Source organism: Mus pahari, chromosome 4 (genome assembly GCF_900095145.1).
Source record: "Mus pahari chromosome 4, PAHARI_EIJ_v1.1, whole genome shotgun sequence".
Taxonomy (NCBI): Eukaryota; Metazoa; Chordata; class Mammalia; order Rodentia; family Muridae; genus Mus; species Mus pahari.
The window spans coordinates 32,816,487-32,835,964 of NC_034593.1; the positions used below are offsets into that span (position 1 = coordinate 32,816,487).

General features: G+C 45.6%; 1 protein-coding gene across 1 annotated transcript in view; it reads right to left on the reverse strand.

The window, feature by feature from the left end:
• Ankrd50 (ankyrin repeat domain 50) overlaps nucleotides 1-19,478 on the reverse strand; it is a 32,640-nt gene that overhangs the window by 199 nt on the left and 12,963 nt on the right. Inside the window, exons 2-4 of the mRNA XM_021195796.2 lie at nucleotides 13,559-13,788; nucleotides 4,567-8,111; nucleotides 1-3,047 (exon numbers count right to left, since the gene is read on the reverse strand). The exon at nucleotides 1-3,047 is cut by the window's left edge and continues 199 nt beyond it. Of these exons, the coding sequence (XP_021051455.1) occupies nucleotides 4,570-8,111; nucleotides 13,559-13,763 (3,747 nt within the window). The 5' untranslated portion in view covers nucleotides 13,764-13,788 and the 3' untranslated portion in view covers nucleotides 1-3,047; nucleotides 4,567-4,569. The remainder of the gene's footprint in view (nucleotides 3,048-4,566; nucleotides 8,112-13,558; nucleotides 13,789-19,478) is intronic.

Here is a 19,478-nt window from a genome sequence, read left to right on the forward strand (position 1 = left end):
CAAATCTTGGCCTCTTAGCCTCCTTTGGACAGTGTTTTGTTGTTGTTGTTGTTGTTTTTGTTTTGGTTTTTTTAATCTCCCTCTCCTTCAATGGTTTTTAAAACTATAAACTTAAAAAAAAAACCCTACTGTAAGTATATCACGCACATGCTACTACTTAAAGGATGAAACTAAACCAAGGCATCCTCTGTAAAGCAAATAGATTTATTATGCACTTCATGTACATCGGGATGTTTTCGCATAATATAATACAAGGAATAAAATAAAACTTTACACTGTGAAATTCAATGTACATTTTAGGTTATTTACACACCCCACACAGAGCGAACAACAGAAAGAAAGCATTTGTCTGCAACTACATTTGCGCAAAGTGTTGACGGAGGGCAGAACACAGTTGCATAGCCAGACGGCGGGAGGACTGGTTCCTGTTTCTCAAGTACTGGACTGGTTTTGGTTGAGGAATCTGGTAGGGGTGGGAAAGGACGGAATAAAAGGTATTCATTGTATACCACAGGGCACTGGTTTCTGGTCCTCTTTCCCCCCAAACTTTCCGGGACCCCTTCAGATGCTTACTTCTTTGATGTTTCAGCACACGTCACACCAGGGTCACTGACCTTCGGGAAGGGGTGTAATGGGACACTACAAAAAAAAAAGTTACAAACACATGGCGTCCTAAACAGTTGATTTACAAAATTTAAATATTTGAATTTCAAAAATAGCCATTTATTATTTATTTATTTTTATTTGTGGGACCATTTCTTTGTAATAGAGCAGAAGTCATTGTTTTTCCCAGTTGTGATCCTATCCCCTCCCCCACTCCAAAATGACCAAGTACAGCAAGCAGGCTGGCTGCAGCACCCTGGTCAGCCTGTTCCTCGCCAGAAGCTGTTTTTGTTCTACTTTAAATCATAGTTAATAATAAAAACAAAACAAAAGAAAAAAAAAACACCCCAAGGAATACCTAGGAGAACCCTTTTTCCAACGGGATTTTCCCCTACCATCTGTCCCACACTCGTAAGGATGGACACAAAGACACTTGGAAAACACAACTCCCTAATGCGTTGTCTGCCCTTTGGTTACAAGGTGCAACTTTCAAAGTAATAAAATTAAATAAATATGATCTTAATAATTCAAAGTGAATAGAAAAACTGGCAGCTTTTGGGTTATCTTTCTTAAAAAAAAACAAAACAAAAACAAAAACAAAAAAACCAAACACCTAATAAGAAGTCAGAGGCTCCTCTTCTATGGTAAATGTGTGTAAGTGTGTAAGGAGTCACACTGTTTCCAGTAACAGGGTGTGAGCACACTTATCAACAGATTCAGAAACACTTTTAAGGCTGCCTTCCAAGAGTCCTGTTAAGTGTCATTAATCAATGTCCCATAGGGACAAGAATTCAATCCTTGAAACATTCACATTTGACTTGTCAGTTATCAACCGTGTCACCTTAAATTTGAGTGAGTTCATCAGCTGTCCCTCATCCTGGTTCTGACTGACAGATGACACACAGGAAATGAGTTTGGCTGACACTGAAAAATACAAGGCAAGGGAAAGCTTCCACAAAGACTCAAGTGAGAAACACTCATTGCAAGCAATTACGCTTCCACAAACACTCCTTGTGCCCTCCACACGCAGTGACCATCCCTGGCCACTCACCAAAACATTCCAAAGTTTTCAGTAGTAGCAATGGTTTTTGTGCTCAATTTCCAAATTCTCTTTCCCCATTTCCCCTTAGCAACAGCACGTGGAGAGCACCGAGTCCCCAAGGCTGGGAAGATGAACAGGACTCACTCAAGGATCAAACCATCCTTGGCTTCCGAATCATCCTGCCAAATGCTTGCATGATCCATCTAAGCTGCTCCACATTCCTTGGAGTAGATGCCTCCCTTAACCATGGCATCCAGACATCCTGTGTGCAATTGTGCAAAGAAGAAAACAGGAAAGAGTTTGTGGCTAGAAAAGTGCAGGCCCATCACTTCTATCAAATACCAAAACGAGTGCTGTGACTGATGGTTCCTGGTATCACTCGTGATAGACAGCACACTGTACATTCAAAGAACATCAATTCCACCAAGCCATTCACCTGTACCCAATTGGTTCTGACTGGGGCTAATTTGATCATGCAGTAACTGGCAAGTGGAAACAGCTCAGAGCAGTGAGCATTCAATTACTATGATAGATTACATTTCATTTAGCTGGAGGAGTCGAAGGCAGCCGGTGAATGATTCAGGGATCAGAGCGTCATCCTTAGTTGGACCTGGAGTCTCTGCCTGACACGTGCCCCCAGGCACTGACTGCTCTGTCCCTGAGAATGTCCAAGCTTCAGGAATGATGGTCCATCTATTTGCAGGTGGGATGACAGGCAGGTAGAAGATGGCTCAGAGCCTCTGTGAATGCACAGAGTGGCTGCAGTTGGAGTAGCTGGCATGTGCCTGCTCTGTCACATTAAGCCTGACGCAGACGGTCCTTGATTGGGAAAATGGAGATTTAAACTACCCGAGTGACTCTCTACACCACCAGAATTGATCCCCATGGAAAATTCATCACAAAGTCATTTTTCACCTCCATGTGGCATCAACATAGACACTCGCTCTTATCCAATGCTGAAGGTTAGTGGACAGAAAACAGTTGCAAGAATTGCTTTATTGAGTAACATCTATTAAATACACAAGAACCAGGCATACCAGACAATGCGATGGGACTGAGTATACACCACAACGCAGAAAACAATAAATACGAACACTGCCTTTGCAGAGACACCTGACCGTGGCACATGCACGTTTACCAAATGGGAAAATACTTAAAACCGGGTTTGGTTGTATGGAGGAACTGCAGTTTACATCTGCATTTATTCTGTGTGGTGGAGACTGCTTCAGCATGGGGGCTATGCTGAGAAGGGCAGCCTTACTGGGTAGGCACATGACAGTAAGTCAGGACACAGTACTGCGGGTGTCACAGTCTCAGCAGCACGCCCTTAGGCGTCTGGCTTCCATCTGGCAGCTGAACGGCTGCTCCAACCACAATGCCTTCTGTTTTATACAACTGGAACCTGGAAAAATAAAAAATAGAATAATTTCTACACTTTTCTCATGACAGTTTTAAGACCTTATAAAAATATATATTATCCACTTACTATTTATGCATTTTAGTATGTAAAGAACAATTTCAATACATACACAAGTATTCATTTTTTCTCCCAAAATTGACCTTATATCCTATTTTTAGTATCTGACGTAGATGCAGTCTTTCCCTTTTACAAGAGAGCTTAGGGAGTTAAGGGGTTACACCACCAGAACCAAGAATTTGGAGAAGTAATCTTGATTGACCTTGGATTGGCCATTCGTTTGTCCTTACAGAAGGGTGTTTAGTTTTAGAAGATATATTTATAAAAGATAATGATATATAAACTGTACCACCAAAGACAAGAGGAAAAAGAGATGCAGATGCTAGCTTGCCTGAGTGTGACTGTCACCAGAAGTCAGGTCTCTACAAAGCCACTGTACTTCAGACAAGATGTTTAATGAAATCTTCAGTTTATTCACACCATGGAAAAGGGCCTGCCTCTCAGGGAGTACCCGGAGTACAGACATGAGCACCTGTACTTCTCCACCCACTTCTACCTATGCAGTGAAGCCTCTGTTGAGGTGAGGATAAAAATGGTCTTATTTAATATGAAGTATTAGTGACCTGAACATAATATATGCTATCTATATCTTGCCCCTAAATGTGTAAATAAGTAAATTTGATAAATCCACACCCTTCACCATAGTCCACACTTGTGTATATTACATGCCAACACTACTAGACTTTTTCAAGACATTTTATTTATCATAATAAAACTTGATTACTAATTTAAATCCATGATCTGTTTCTGGGTGAAACATGGAATTAACATGTAGCACTAGGTACAGCTCAGTGCTTCAAAACCAAACAAGGAATACGTAGAAAACAACCCTGTCTTCCATCAGAAATCTCTGATAGATGGGGATGATAATACAGGATAAAACTCTTAGGATTAATAAATGATATATTGATCTATTCATCTCCTTTACATTTTTACTGAAAGAGTACCACAGGTTTGGACCATGCTCCAAGCACGTGAACACAGCATCAAATACAAACATATCCCCCCCAGTCTCACACTTTGAGGGGGAAAAGGGAGGGGAGATAAAGAACAGATTAAGCATCTATGTATATATGTATCATCTACTGTACATCATCTGTCACCCAGTGTTACCTATTATCTTCTCATCATCCATGTTATCTACACATCTATTACCGATCTGCCATCTATGTCTATTAGTTAGCTATATATCAGCATATCTATCAGTTACTTACTCTCTACTACCTATTAGCGATCCTATCATTGATCTGAACGTCTGTATATGGATCTATCGATCCTGTATCATGCAAGTGCTTTGGATAGGCTGGAGTTTGAAGAACTGAGATGAGCTCCATGAATACACGTCGAGAGAGGAGCCTGAAGAGCCTTGAGAGCACCAGGCAGGGGGTATTTTAAGGCAGAGAAATCACAGTTTGGTTCCTTTATGCTCTGCCCTGCGTCTTACCTCTCACAAGGGCGTTTCCTTCTTGTAGTTGAAGCTGGGGTCAGAGCCCTCAATCTGGAGCTTCAGGGCTTGTTTGAGGTTCAGCTCTGTCTCCGAGGGGGGGAAGCCCTCCAGCACCTCCTGATGCCCTCGCTCCTGCACGGTTCGAGGGACGGAGACCCTGCCCAGGAACACCTGGTTGCTCTGCAGATGGTAATTGGGGTTTGTCATTATCCCATTCCTCCTCTTCTGCTCACCGCTCTGCTGGTGGATGAGAAACTGCGTCTGGGCACGGCTGCCGTCCTGAGATGAAGGGACCACGATTTTACACTGAGATTCAGCTGGCGTCTGTTTAGGTGGGCTACTCCCAGACTTGGCAAGGGGTCCCCTTTTGTCAAACTGAGTCATTTCATATTCTAGAACCTTTGGCTGTGAGGAATTGTTCTGTTTAGCCTTCTTCCCAGCTGACCCAGACTTGCTGGAGTTGTCTGACTTGCCTCCTTTATTTGATTTTGTTGACTTCAGACTTGGTTTCACCTGGCTCCATTCAAACTCACTACTGGGAGAATTATGGCTATGTCCTAAGGACTGGGTTGTGGATGAGGGGGACACAACAGACTGCCTGCTCCTGCTGCGAGGCAGTGAGTGCTGCTGGATCTGCTCCGTGAATGACAGGCTATGGAAACTGTCAATGGGCACCGTCTGAGCCGTGGCTGTGGAGGACGTTGTTCTCAGAGATGAATTTTTTGAGCTTTTCAGAGAATTGTTGGACAGGGATGACTTTTGCCGATCTACGGTCGAGTCTGGAGACTCTGACGGAGAGCTGAAGGCATGAGCGGGCCCATTGGGCAAGCCCCGGAGGGAAGGCTGCAGATCCCCTCCGCCAGTACCACCAGAGCTGTTGGACCTGATAGTCAGAGACTGCATCTTGGATGGTGCCGACTGTGGAGGCTTCTGCTCCATCGTGTGGACAGGGGAAGGGGAGCAGCCATTCAGACTGGAAGCACCGTATTTTTCTAACAACTTAATGATCTGAGAATGCCCGTTTTTGGCTGCCACCCTCATGGCAGTGCGTCCAAATTGGTCGGCATGATTGGGATCAGCACCGTGCTCCAGCAAAACCTGCACTACGTCCACATGTCCCTCCTGGGCTGCGATGCAGAGGGCGGTGGCTCCTTGGTTGCATGTGTGGTCCACCACAGCGCCATGCTCTATCAGAAGCTGGACCACTTTGACATGGCCCTGCCAGGCTGCAGATTGCAAGGCTGAGCGCTTCTCATTGTCTGCTGCATTGACATCTGCATGGCAGGCAATAAGTACCCGCACCATCTCCACGTGACCCTGCCAGCATGAGACGTGCAGTGCTGTCCTTCCCTCTGCATCACTGGCCTCCACATTTGCACCATTTTCCAAAAAATACTCGGCCATTGTCAGCTGGTTTTCTAAGGCCAATATGTAAAGTGTGGGCCGCCCATCGGCATCTTTGTAGTTCACATCAGCCCCATGGCTAAAGAGTAACTCCACGATGTCCCGGTGTCCTTCCAGGGCAGCAACACGCAATGCATTTCTCCCGTCATAGCCTCTCTGATCGATGTTGGATTTGTTCTCCAGCAGGATCTGGACACAGTCATAATGACCCTCTTGGGAGGCCAAAATGAAGGGGATGCGCCCATCATTGTCAATCTCATTTGTTCTAGCACCTTGTTCAATGAGAGCTTCACATATTAACCTGTGACCCTCAAAAGCTGCCATGTGTAGAGGCGTCCAGCCAGCATCGTCCCGGTGGCTCTCGTCCAAGCCTCTGTCCAAGAGAGTACGCACCACCTCCACATTCCCCTGTGCCGAAGCTATGCTGAGAACTGTCCTGCCTTCACTGTCGATGCTGTCCACAGCTGCGCCCCAGAACAGAAGCGTGTTGACCACGGAAGCATGCCCCATGGAAGCTGCAGCCAGAAGGGGCGTCCGCCCGTTGTTATCGGTGTGATCAACATCTGCTCCTCCTTCTAGAAGCAGGTCCACCACATCCACATGACCTTCGTAGGCGGCCACAAGCAGGGGGGTCATTCCATCCTTGTCACAGTGATCTACCTCAGCTCCTCGGTCAATCAGGAGGCTCACGACTGACGCGTGCCCTTTGCTTGCAGGCACACAGAGCGCAGCCACAGAGAGGGCTGTCCTGCCGTCCACGTCCTCGTGGTTTACCTCTGCACCGTGGTCCAGCAGGTGCTCTACGATCTCTCTGTGGCCCATATATGCTGCAGCTATGAGCGCAGTCCTCCCTTCGTTGTCTGCTTTGTTGACCTCGGCACCATGTTGTAACAGGTTCAGGACAATGTCCTCGTGGCCACCCCAGGCTGCTGCACGCAGAGCAGTTCGGCTGTCCGCATCTGCACAGTCTACCTTTACGCCAGCGTAAAGCAGGGCCGACACCACCTCGGTGTGGCCCCCCCAAGCAGCAGACCTCAGTGCTGTCCAACCGTCCTGATCTGTATGATTGATGTTGGCTCCACACCCAATTAGACAGTTAACCACCTTTGTGTGCCCTTGTCTAGCAGCTAGAGTGAGTGGCGTGTGCCCATGGGCGTCTTCGATCTCTAAATCGGCTCCCCTAGAGACAAGCAAATTCACAACATCCAGACTGCCACTGTACGCGGCGTTGGCCAGCAGAGTTCTCCCATTGGAATCACACTGATTGACAGAGGCTCCGTTATCCAGTAAAGTCCGAATGGAGTCCTCTCTCTCGAGGGCTTGTCGGACAATGCAGGAGGTGCGGTCATCCTCGCTGTTGACATGAGCACCAGCTCGGATCAGCAGCTGCAGCACCTCTTGCTCCTTGGGTATCAAGGTGGACAGGGAGTCTTTGACTGGGGTACCATTCCATATCATCCACAGAGCCAGTTCGGCTGGCTCCAGCTGCAAGTTTGAATTAATCAAGTGCAAGGCAAATTCTTGTGCTTCCAGCGGGGTCAGGTTCCGGGCCTGGCAGGTGTAACTCATGGCCAACATCCTGTGTCCTTCTGCAGCGTTACACAGGTATTTCTGGGTGCAGTGCTTCACATCCAAGAGCCACTCCGCAAAGCTGTGGTGAAACAGGATCTTGGTGCTGCCCAGCCCATCCACCAAGAGCTTGGAGAGGACGTCTAGCTTGCGCTGAAAGTCTTCCAAGGTTAGAGACATATTTTTGGTCCACACAGCATGGTATAACTCTGTCATGGTCAGGGGCCGGCAGGCCGCAAGGATCACGTTCAGAATGGGCTGAACTTTGGCAAACTGTTTTCGGACAAAAAGTCTCTGGCAGAGCCAGAGGTAGAGACCATTCAGAGTTCCCGGGATGTCACGGATCTCCCGAAGCATGATGAAGTTCTCTACGACTCCATCCAGCACGCGCTCCAGATACAAGAAGCACCCACTGCTCTTGATGTGCAGCTGGTTCAGTGTCTCAGCCGTCTCCTTGGTGAGGTGCTGCCGGAGTGCCTCCTCTTGATCCAGGCGGTGGAGGATGTACTGCTGTACATCCTTGACGATATATGCCTTCCGCAGGTCATCCAAACTGATCTTCCGGAACCCTGTGGAAGACAACCCAGTTGAGTAAGTAGAGTAGAGGGGGGCATATGTGTGAAGAAAGTGAACCAATACAAATAACCTGACTCACGGATTAATACTAATAAGAGAATCTACAAACACCTGCTAGTATGTGAAGCAGTTTGCATATAAAAACATGTAAATGGCAAAGCAATGATTTCATTTTCCTACCAATAAGTGTGGCTAATATCTGTTCTTGCAGTGTGGTGCCCATTTCAATTCCTTTGCAAGAAGCACCAAGTGGAAACAGACATGCATATCTAGCTGTAGAAATACCCTGGGAAGATATACCTGAGCAAATCTGTGAGGGACAAACAGGACCGTTTTTCCCACAACTACAGCTCTACGCACCCGTCCACTTGACCATGCATTAGGTTTAATGTGAGTGGTTTATATCCAAACAGAATACCAGTCACACTATAATACAGTGCTTTATGATATCAAATTAAAATAATTAAATTTCAGACTGTTAGGAAATAACTGGAACCAATTAAGATGCAAATTGCCAAATTATGTTTGTAAAACTCTAGATCTGTAAAAATCAAGCCACTTACTAAAAAAGTTCAACCGAAGCTAAGTTTTTCAAAGAGGACTATGTCAGCATCTTCCAGAGGAACACTAGTATACAGAGCTGGATTGTTAGGTAACTGTTTGCCTCATGGAAGAAGAAGCTACAAATAAACTTGTCACGGCTGGTGTGCCTTCAGAGTACGTTCCAGAATCAGTCACAAGCAGAGCAAGGCATGACTGCAGGCAAAGCTTTTAGAGACCATGGAGGCTGTGACAACAGCAGGTACAAAATTCCATGGTTGCTGGGGATTAGGAGCCAAAGGTGGGTCACAAGGGGCTCAGTAAGTGTGGGTAAATCGAAGGTGACCAACACCTTCCTTGACCAACAAAACAGAAAAGATATCACTGAAAAACAAACATCTGAACCCAAGCTTCAAGTCCTTGAAGGAAATTTTTAAAAAGCACATTCTGCCAACAAAAGCAAAATAAAATAACACACGTGCAAAGCTACCATTATTCTGTGGGATCTATGACCACACCACATGCACACACTCACCCACAATACCTAAATTCTCCACTTCAGAAGATAAACTCTGAAAAAGGCTCTGACCTCCCAGGAGGGTATGGAACTGAGCTTGTCCTGAGTCTGGTCTCTCCCCTGTTCCCGGCCATGTTAGAATGCACTCCACAGCATGGCCTTGGCCATGTTCTGCCTTGTCTGCATTTGCTCAGTGGGGCTTTTCTTCATAAGGTGAATACTCAGCTACCTAATAAACCCATGTGTGTGCTGCACGCTGCTTCCCCTTAGAGAACACTGTGCTTTCATTTAGCAGCTGTACTTAAATGGTGTTGGAGTTTTATAAGCATAATTTGGCCAGTGGCATCTTCTTGGTCCGGGCTCTTTACTGACAACTAGAGATTTAATTATTTTAACTTGATAACAGAAAACAAACCCTTCCAACCTAAAGAAAGGCTGAGCACATCTCCAGGAATGTTTGGCTCCCTGACTGGCCTCCAAGCCTCTTCCTGTATGTTCACTTCCTTGTTGCTTTACAAAGTCACTGAAACAGTTTAAGGTACAAAGGAATTTACCTGGTGAGGTGGTGCATGCCAGTAATCCCTGGGAAGCTGAGACAGGAGGATTGTGAGTTTGAGGCCAGCCTGGGCTACACAGCAAGTTCTAGGCCTGTGGCTAATAAATAAAAGATTACTAAAGTGGTATATAATAGTGTTTTAAAGTTTCCAAAGTGATGTGCACACAGACTGATCTATGTGAAAGATTACAATCCATTATGCAGAAATATCTATAATTTAAGCTAATTAACTAAAGTCATCTGATGAAAACTTGAGATAACAAAACCAGAATTGGGCTAGGCCTCCACAGTGTCAGGCCTGATGCCTCTGAAGAGGGCAAAAGAAAATGCCATTGAGACAGCTCTGCTTGTGTGTGTACAGTACCTGGGACTGAATCCAGGGCTTCTGAATGTTGGGCAAGGGCTAACCCTGGGCTGTAAACTGTCACACACACACACACACACACACACACACACACACACCCCTTGCTTGTGCACTGTGAGGAAGGTTTTCCTACCTTATAAGTGAGTTAAGTGCAAGCACGAAAGCTGCTTGAGTCACTCATCATGACTAGTGACTAATGGGGTCAGAGTCGGAGCTTTGCGTGATGCTGAAGTGTTTCCTTTTCTGGCAAAGCTGAGAAAGAAAATGATGCTGACAGAGATAGGAGGAAGAAGTCCAAGGGTATATAGAACTGATGCGGTGCAGAAGGGTGCAAAATATTTACAACTCGAAAGCAAATTTTTCCCAAAGCTAAAGAGTGATGCTGATTTAATAAGAATTTATAGTTAACACCAGTAAAAGTTATGTTTAATATGGGGTAGGCAGTTTGTGCCAACAATCCTAACTCCATAGAATCGGAGGCAGGAAGACTGTCACAGGCTCAAGATCTACAGAGTGAGGCCCATTCCAGCCAAGGCAAGACTTAGTGGCAGAAACAAAGCAGAAATGAGAGCAGAAGGCTTAGTTTATAGTGTAGCTCAGTGGTGTCAGTTGGGCCAGCATGGGTAAAGCTCTGACTAAGCTGCTGCTTCTGAGGGAGAAACTGAACTAACACATAGAACCAAGACCATCCACTGACCAACAAGGTAAATACCCTAAGCTCTGAAAGTGACCCTCTTTATTTATTGGGTCCTGGGGACAGAAGTGAGCACCAGACTCATGCCGGGGAAGGGCCCACAGGAGCCTTCTGAGGACCTTGCCATGGAGGCTGGGCTGCCTGGCCAGTGAGGCCATCACACCCAGCTCTTTTATGTGGGCTCTGGAGCAAGTGCTCAGACAAATGAACCATCTTCCCAGGCCCCACTAAACCTCTTCTATTTTTGGTAAAATATTTCAGTGGGCATGACACTCCTTGATGCTGGCCAAACAAATGGGTTTGAGTCTTTGCTTACAAATTAGTGCAAACATAGTCGGTGCCCTGACAGGGGCCTGATCCCATGCTTACAAACTGGTGCTCACACAGTCAGAATCCTTATAGGACCGAAGTCTGGCCCCACACAGTCAGGACCCTTTTTCATAGAGACTGTAGCCTAGATGCGAGGATAATTAGTTAAACACACACATGAAATCCCGACAAATTTTAGTATTAGATCCATGAAGAAAATAAAACCAGAGTGGGTATGTGACTATGTAGAAGGAAGGCACAAATAAACAAATATGGAAAACATAGTCTGTGTGTGCATGTCCTATTTGAGCTGTGAAAGTGGGAAGATGGTGAGAAGCTCAAGGGATAGACATTCCAGTACTGTGTGCGAGCCTAATAAAGCAGACAAGGCAAGGTGGATGAAGAAAACCAGAGGGCATCCTCAGGCAGAGGCAGGCATGGACATCACTGTGTGCATCAAAGACTGTAACAAACACAAATGACCCATGTCCAGTGACTATGAGTAGCCTGGAGCACAAAGGGTCATTGACCGCGCCACTCTGGCAACCGAAGCATCTCATCCAAAATGCCTGGGGCCAAAACCAGTTTGGAATTTTTCAGATTTTGGAATATCTGAATATACATAAGAAGAACGGAAACCATCTCCAAGTACGAAACCCATCCGTCTCACATGCACATTTATCCACACAGCTTGAAAGCTTGGGTAATATTTTAAATAACACACAAAACAGAATTTTGCCCTGGAGTTCTCCTTGGATGCACTCAAGCAGCTCCTGGGCTTTAGATTGAAGATGATCATCCTGCAGTGAGAACACACCAACCTGCATGCCAAAGGATAGAGGAAAGAAAGCACAAGGAGGTTTGTCTTCTTCCTTTGGATTTCTACTGCTTTGATGAAATACCATGACCAAAAGCAACCTGAGAAGGAATGGGCTTTTTCATCTTATGCCTTGTACTCCATCATGTAGGGAACTCAAGGCAGGAATCTAAGGCAGGAGCCGACTCAAGGGACCATGGAGCAACACAGCTTACTGGTTTGCCCCACCACCTAGGCCCCACCCCCAAGCTTTCTCAGCCTGCTTTCTTTGTACAGCCCAGGAGTACTGGTCCAGAGATGGCACTGCTCACAGAGGGCTGGGCCCTCCCACACCAATCAATCAATGCCCCACAGGCCAATCTTTTTCTCAACTGAGGTTCCATCTCTAGCCAAAACACATGTTCACAATAAACAATACCTGGCAGATAAAGTCAAAGACCCAGGCTCATAAGCAATACTAAAAATTCAGGTCAAAACTGATTTTTATTAACAAATGATAATGAGATGACTAGAATTAGAGCCCTTACCATGCCTTAGGCATAACTGCCTCACAGGACCCCACTTTACTGACAGGAAGCAGGAGCTTAGGCAAGCTACCCAAAGTCATACAGACAGTATAAGCACTAATGTGCGCATGCTATAGTGACTCATTTGTGCAAACATATGACATAGCTTGGGGCTGGAAACACACCCAGGGCTTAGAGCATGTGCTGCTTTTGAAGAGGACCCAAATTTGATTCCCAGCATCTCCACTGGGCCACTCACAGCTGCCTGTAACTCCAGTTAGACAAGATGAGGAACTCAAGTGCGCATGCCCCCACACATACTTAAAAATGAATTTTAAAAGTTCACAATGCATATAGAACATAAAATGAGCTGATGCTACCAGGTGACTTGGAGGAGGAGACCACCTTTACCCTCCCCCATCAGAGGAGCTGCCACACCGCACTGGCTACCATCATGCTCACCCAAAGCTTTCGCCCAAATACTGCTGCAGCTGCCCTTAGATTATACGAAGAGCTCTACTCAGCCCTGTCATGTAGAGAGGCTCACATATGAGAACCTGCCACAGGACCTCAGGAGCCACTGTAGAGATACTGATGTAATGACTAATGAGCTGAAAAGTGCATAGAACTACTGATAAACGGCCCAGCTAATTAATCACTAAGTTAGGTCTTACTACAGGAAGTAGGGAAAGACTGTTTTTGTATGTGTACACATTCAGGTGTGTGTAAATGCCTGCAGAGGCCAAGGAACAACCTTAGGAGTCACTCCTGATTGGCTAGGCTGGCGGGACAGACAGTAAACCCTAGAGGTCTGGCTGTCTCTGTCTCCACAGCACTGGATTAAAGGTTTGTGTGTTCATACCAGGCTGGGTTTGTTGTTGTTTATGTATGGGGGTTCTCACATTTGCACAGCAAGCACTTACTCACTGAATTATCCCCTCAGCTCAGGGAAAGAATTTTCGGAAAAGCCAATGTAAGCGGTTTTAAAGCACACAACACCTTATTTTAAATATGATCTTAAGGTGCAGGGGTGGCAGAAGGCTGAGAAGGCTACAGAAGTAGCACTCAAACCTCTGCCCAAGTACTTGTTTACCAACAAGAACCCCTTCTGGTCCAGGTCTGGAAAACACAACTCACCAGTGAACATTTTAGTGACAGCTCTGCTCTGCTTTCGGGCAGAGCAGAGAAGCAGGAGCCATGGGGGAAAGAACTCGTGGTGACCAGCCAAGAGCTCTGCCACAGTCCCCGAGAGGCTGGGTGATGTCTGCTCCCCTTCCACCACATTGCAGCCTTCGTCCACGGAGTCAACCAACAGGTAGAGGCTCTGCGGGGGTGGCTTCATGCCCAGGAGTGGGAGCAGCACACACCTGTAAGACAGTCACAGAACAGATCAATGTCACAGAGAGAGCACTGGAATTCATAGTTCAAATGATTAGTTATAATGTTATAAAAGTAAGGAGATTTCAGATAAAAATGTATCTTCCATGTAATTCATTTCCTAAAAGTATCATCAGCTTCCATAGTACAGTGTGCACTGTATTATGCACTTGCCTGTGTGTGTGCTATGACTCAGCATAATTAAGGATGTTAGGAACTGAATCAAGCTGGATTTCAACACCCTTCCCAGTGTTCTGAATCAGTAATAAAATGCTTAGATGGTTCTGAATGTGCTAAATACAGAAAGGCAGATAAGCTTTGCCGACACCACAGGAGGAAGAAACCTATTGCCCTTGTTTGACACAAGCTAGGGTCATCTAGGAAGAAGCAGCCTCAACTGAGAAAATGACTCCATCAGACTGGTGTGTGGGCAAGACTGTACTGCATTTTCTTGATAATCAGTGAAGTGGGAGGACCTAACCCACTGTGGGTGTGTCAGTGTCATGAGATGACCACCAAGGACAGCAGCAGCTGTGGAAGGGAACAACCCTGAGACTAAGACAAGCTGAGTATGCTGTGCAATGACAGAGCCAGAGAAGTAGAGATGCCTAGACTCTTTGGAGGCCAGAAAATTGAGTCTCAGATGAACTTTAAGCTACTTACATTGCTGGAGTTTGGCTTTCTTTGATCTGTGACTGACTGTGCCCTAATTCTTGGAGGGTTTTGTTTGTTTATTATTTTCTTATTTTTTTTACAGGTACTCACTTATGAGACTGACGTAGTTAGGGTTACTATTGCTGGGATAAAACACCATGACCAAAAGCAATTTGAGGAGGAAAGGGCTTATTTCATTCACAGTTCCATATAACAGTTCATCCTCAAAAGCTGTGGAGGAACTCAAGCAGGGCAGGAACCTGGGGGCAGGAGCTAATACAGAAGTGATGGAGGGGTGTTGCTTACTGGCTTGATTTTCCCAGGCTTGCTCAGACAGCTTTCTTTTAGAACCTAGGACCACCAGCCCAGAAATGGCCTCACCCACAATGGGCTGCACCCTACCACATGAATTAAGAAAATGACTTATAGGCTTGACTATTGCCCAATTTTATGGAGGCACATCCTCAATTGAGGCTCCCTCCTGTCTGATGATTCTCGCTTGTGCCAAGTTGACATAAAACTGGCTAGCATATTCAGTCTCTTTACAATATCCAAGTCTCCTTAAAAATCCAAAGTTTCTGGACTAGCTAGTTTTGTGTCAACTTGACACAGCTAGAAGCTATCTGAAAGGTGAGAGCCTCAATTGAGAAAATGCCTCCATAAGATCCAGCTGTAGGACATTTTCTTAATTAGTGATTGATGAGGACAGGGGCCACTGTGGGCGGGGCCATCCCTAGGCTTGTAGTCCTGGCAAGCCATGATGGCAAGCCAGCAAACAACACTCTTCATTAGCCTCTGCATCAGCTCCCACATCCTCCAGGTTTCTGACCTGTTGGCATTCCTGCCCTGACTTCCTTCAATGATGGACTATGATATGGAAATGTAAGTCAAATAAACCATTTTGTCCCAAAGTTGTTTGGTCATAGTGTTTCATCACAGCAACAGAAACCCTACCTAAGACACTGAACTTTTCAAAGTGCTAGACTTTTAAAAAAAAGAAAAAAGAAAAAAGAAAAAAAAGACTATAGGATATTTAGTTACATTGGTTCACGTTGCAAATAGTAAAATGACCTCATGGGGACAAACAGAAATAAAGAGGTAATGGTTTAATAGTCATATGTTTGTGTGTCAAGTTGACAAGGGCTAATAGTATTTATTGGTTAGTTTCTTATCAACTTAACACAAGCCCGTCATTCAAGAAGAAGGAGCCTTAAGTGAAGAAGCGCCTTCATCAGACTGGCCTGTAGGCAATCCTGTGGGGCGTTTCCTTGATTTGTGATTGAAATAAAAGAGTCTACCACTGTGAGACCTGTTACTCCTGGGCAGACAATCCTGGGAAAAAGCCTGGGGAGCAAGCCAGCACGCAGCCCTACTCCATGGCTTCTGCTTCGGATCCTGCCTGGACTTCTCCATGATGGACTACAGCTGTAAGCTGAAAGAACCCTTCCTTCTCAGGTTGCCTTTGCTCATGGCGTTTTAGCACAGCAACAGAAGAGCAGCTAATACACTCATATGTCACATGATCAACAGTATTAAAGAGTATTCCATGATCATTTCTCACAGGGGATCCATGTGTAGAGAAGGTCTAACCCATACTCACTCTGAGAGACTGTAAAGTAGTAATTTCATCACCTTTTCTTGCAGCAGTGCACCCTACAATGAAGCAATCTGTTTTCCAGTCTACACTATACTTATTTAGATCTGCTAAGATCGCCTTCGAGGCTCTGGGGGACCTTAAGGAACAAAGGCCCATTCTCTGGATGCTTACAGTCTAAAGAGAAAACAAAATAGTGACATCTAACAAGCCTACTGTACATAGACTACTTCACCATACCCTACCTACTGTACACTGACTGCTGCACCTTACCCTACCTACTATGCACCGATCACTGCACCTTACCCTACCCACTGAACACTGACTTCACCTTACCCTATCTACTATACACCGACCGCTGCACCTTACCCTATCTAGTACTTTGTCTGCTGTGAACACAAAGGTTGGTTAAAAAACAAAAACAAAACCAAAGAAACAGTAGTGCAGGTTAGTTCAGCAGTTCCTCAAGCACACATCTATCACATGCACCAAAGATCTCTGCTCTCAGTATTCACCACTCACAGCCCCATGAGCATCTGAATGAACCTCAGTGCTTCCACAGCTCCACCGATAACCCACCCTGCGGTATAAACACACACAGACGTATGCACAGACATCACACAAGAGGGTGCCACTCCAACCAAAAAGGAAACAGAAACAGCAAGCTAATGGATTCAGATAGCCTCCCTTGCAAGAAAATGGACCAAGATGCAAAAAGTTTTGTGTCTGAGTATATCAAAATGGCTTCCCCAAAAAGATTGTAGGGATGTGATCTAGAACTTGGATGTGGGAAAGAGTCCAAAGAATGCATGAGGAATTCTAGAAGTGACAGGATTGCTTTATACCACCGACTCGACATTCATCAAAATCATACAACTGTACAAGAGTCACTATTACTACATGCAAACCAAAAATTTTAACATGATATGCAATAAAATACGCAAGAAAAATATAATAAATCTCTCCTGGTAACATGTCCCTTGGTGTGGGCGTCTGAGTTCTCGGTAGCAGCTGACTCTGCTCTTCACACACTAATGCTGAGCAAGTCATTAAACAGAAAGCCCTTTGTTCATGGGCTGGCCTGGCCAGGGCCTTCAATCCCATCATTACCCCTCAAGCTACCAAGGTCCACACTGCCCTGGCAGCATGCTGAGTCCAACCACAGGCTTCTGTTTCCAGGCCCTGACCAATAATTATTGCTTGCCGATCCCCTCCAACTCTGCGGGCCTGCTTGTGGGCCTTTGAACAGACCCGCTCTCTATTGCCAGAACCCTCTTCATATGCCTGCTACCAAGCTCACTTTCTTCTCTATCCCCAGAGCTCAGCTCAAATACACACACAGAGGGCTTGGGATAGAACTGCTCACTGTGCAACCTGGCACAGGGAAGGTGCTGCAAACATACACTGCTCAAAAGCCCTCAACAACTGGGACTAATCAAGCCACCAAGGAACTGGCAGTGTGGCATGTACCTTCCTGATCCCAAGGAAAGAGAAAGGACGCTTAGGAGAACTGACCTTTGCCCTCCCAATAGCTCACCCTATGGAAGAATCACCTATGAATGTTTGCTGGGTGAATGACTGAGTGGCCTAATATATTTATAAAGAATTTATTTATAAAGATTTCTATCCCAAATGTGTAAAAACCTCACAACACTCAAGAATAAGATACCTACAACTCCAGAACAGTGTCTTCATTCCCAAATGTGAGCATAGATGACTCACTTCTGGCTTCCACTCAGCTCCTGAGGGCTTGTGGTGGTTGGCTTTATGTGTCAACTTGCCTGGGTCACAGGATGCCCACACATGGTCTTCTGTTCTGGATGCTTCTGAGGTTAAGGTCCCGAGCTTGACTCTCCCCGAGTCAGCGGAAGACTAACTGTGACTGCCTGAGTAGAAGTATCACTTTACCCCTCTCTTCAGGTTCAAAAGTTCATCTGTTTGGGTCTTTAGGAAATGAGCTTTGCAATGAGAACTTGCTCCACCCACTGCCCTGACTCAGGCCAGCTTTCCTAGGTCTCCAGCGTCTTAGCTGCACATCTTGCAGCTTCTCTGCATCTATCACCATGGAAGTGAATTCCTTATAATGTATCCATTTATTACACCTCCTATGGACATTCCAACACAGGGCTTACTCTACAGCCACTTACATGCTACTGTCGTATGTACTTTGATTGTGGATTCCATGCTTGGACCTACACAACCTGTTTCTACCAGCTGTCCCTCTCTACAGGGCACTGTGAGATCAGCACGCCCACAGCGATGGAAAACAGCCCATTTGGTGATTTCTTTTAGGGTTAGGTTCTAGAAAAAACAAATGAAAATGTTTCCAGAGAACACTGAGCCTACAAAGATAAGCATCGTCATGTATTCCAAGCAGGTAATACAGCTGCTGGGCATCTGTGATCCACAGACTCAGCAGGGTTGTTACATGACACTGTGACAGTCCATGTCCCAGTGGAGACCTGACCTTCTCAGACACGAGGGGTGTTTTAAGAAGTACCCACACCAACTCTGGGAGTCCAGTTTCAATAAAGCAGAAGCAGAGTGATCAATTCCTCCACTTCTGACAAACATTTATACCCACTGTTAGGACATGGATGAGCTACAAACCACAGCTGGCAGGACCTGCAGCCCTAATGCTGAGGAGGAAAATCCAAATTCTGAAAAAGAAAGCTGTGTGTGTGAACACGTAGTTTTAAGGCATTTACAAAAACACATGCTCAGACAGCAGCTAAAAAACAGTAGTTGAAAATGGGACAAGCCAACAACAACAACAAACCCTGAGTCAAACGACTACAACTATTTCAGGTAGGTTGCACTAACTTTGCAAATACATTTTAAAAAGGTTACAGCCTACAGTGGCCTGCCATAGGCTCCCTGTGCTGGCTAGTTTTATGTCAACTTGTCACAATCTGAAGTCATCTGGAAGGAAGTAACCTCAATGGAAAAACTGACTCCTTAAGATGGCTGTAGGCAAGTTCGCAGGGCATTTTTTTAATTACTGCTTGATGAGGGTTGAACTTAGTCCACTGTGGGTGGGGCCAGGGCTGCTGGCCCTTACTTCTATAAGAAAGCAGGCTGAGCAACCCATGAAGAGCAAGCCAGTAAGCAGTACCCACTCCATGGCCTCTGCATCAGCTCCTGCCTCTAGGTTCCTGCCCTTCCTCTGTGATAGACTTACCTAGAAGTGTGAGATGAAATAAACCCTTTCTTCCCAAGCGGCTTTGGCCATGGTGCTATATCGTGGCAACAGTAGTCCTAACTAGGGCAACCTCCATTCCCTCAGCACTGGTCCTGTTAAACAATTCCTGGTATTTTTATATACAATAGACTACCAGAATCATCCTCTACTAAACTGGGGTGTGCAGACATTAAAGTCACTGATCTCTTTTTGAGAGAGAGTGGAAAGTGGGGCAGGCACAATACTTTGGA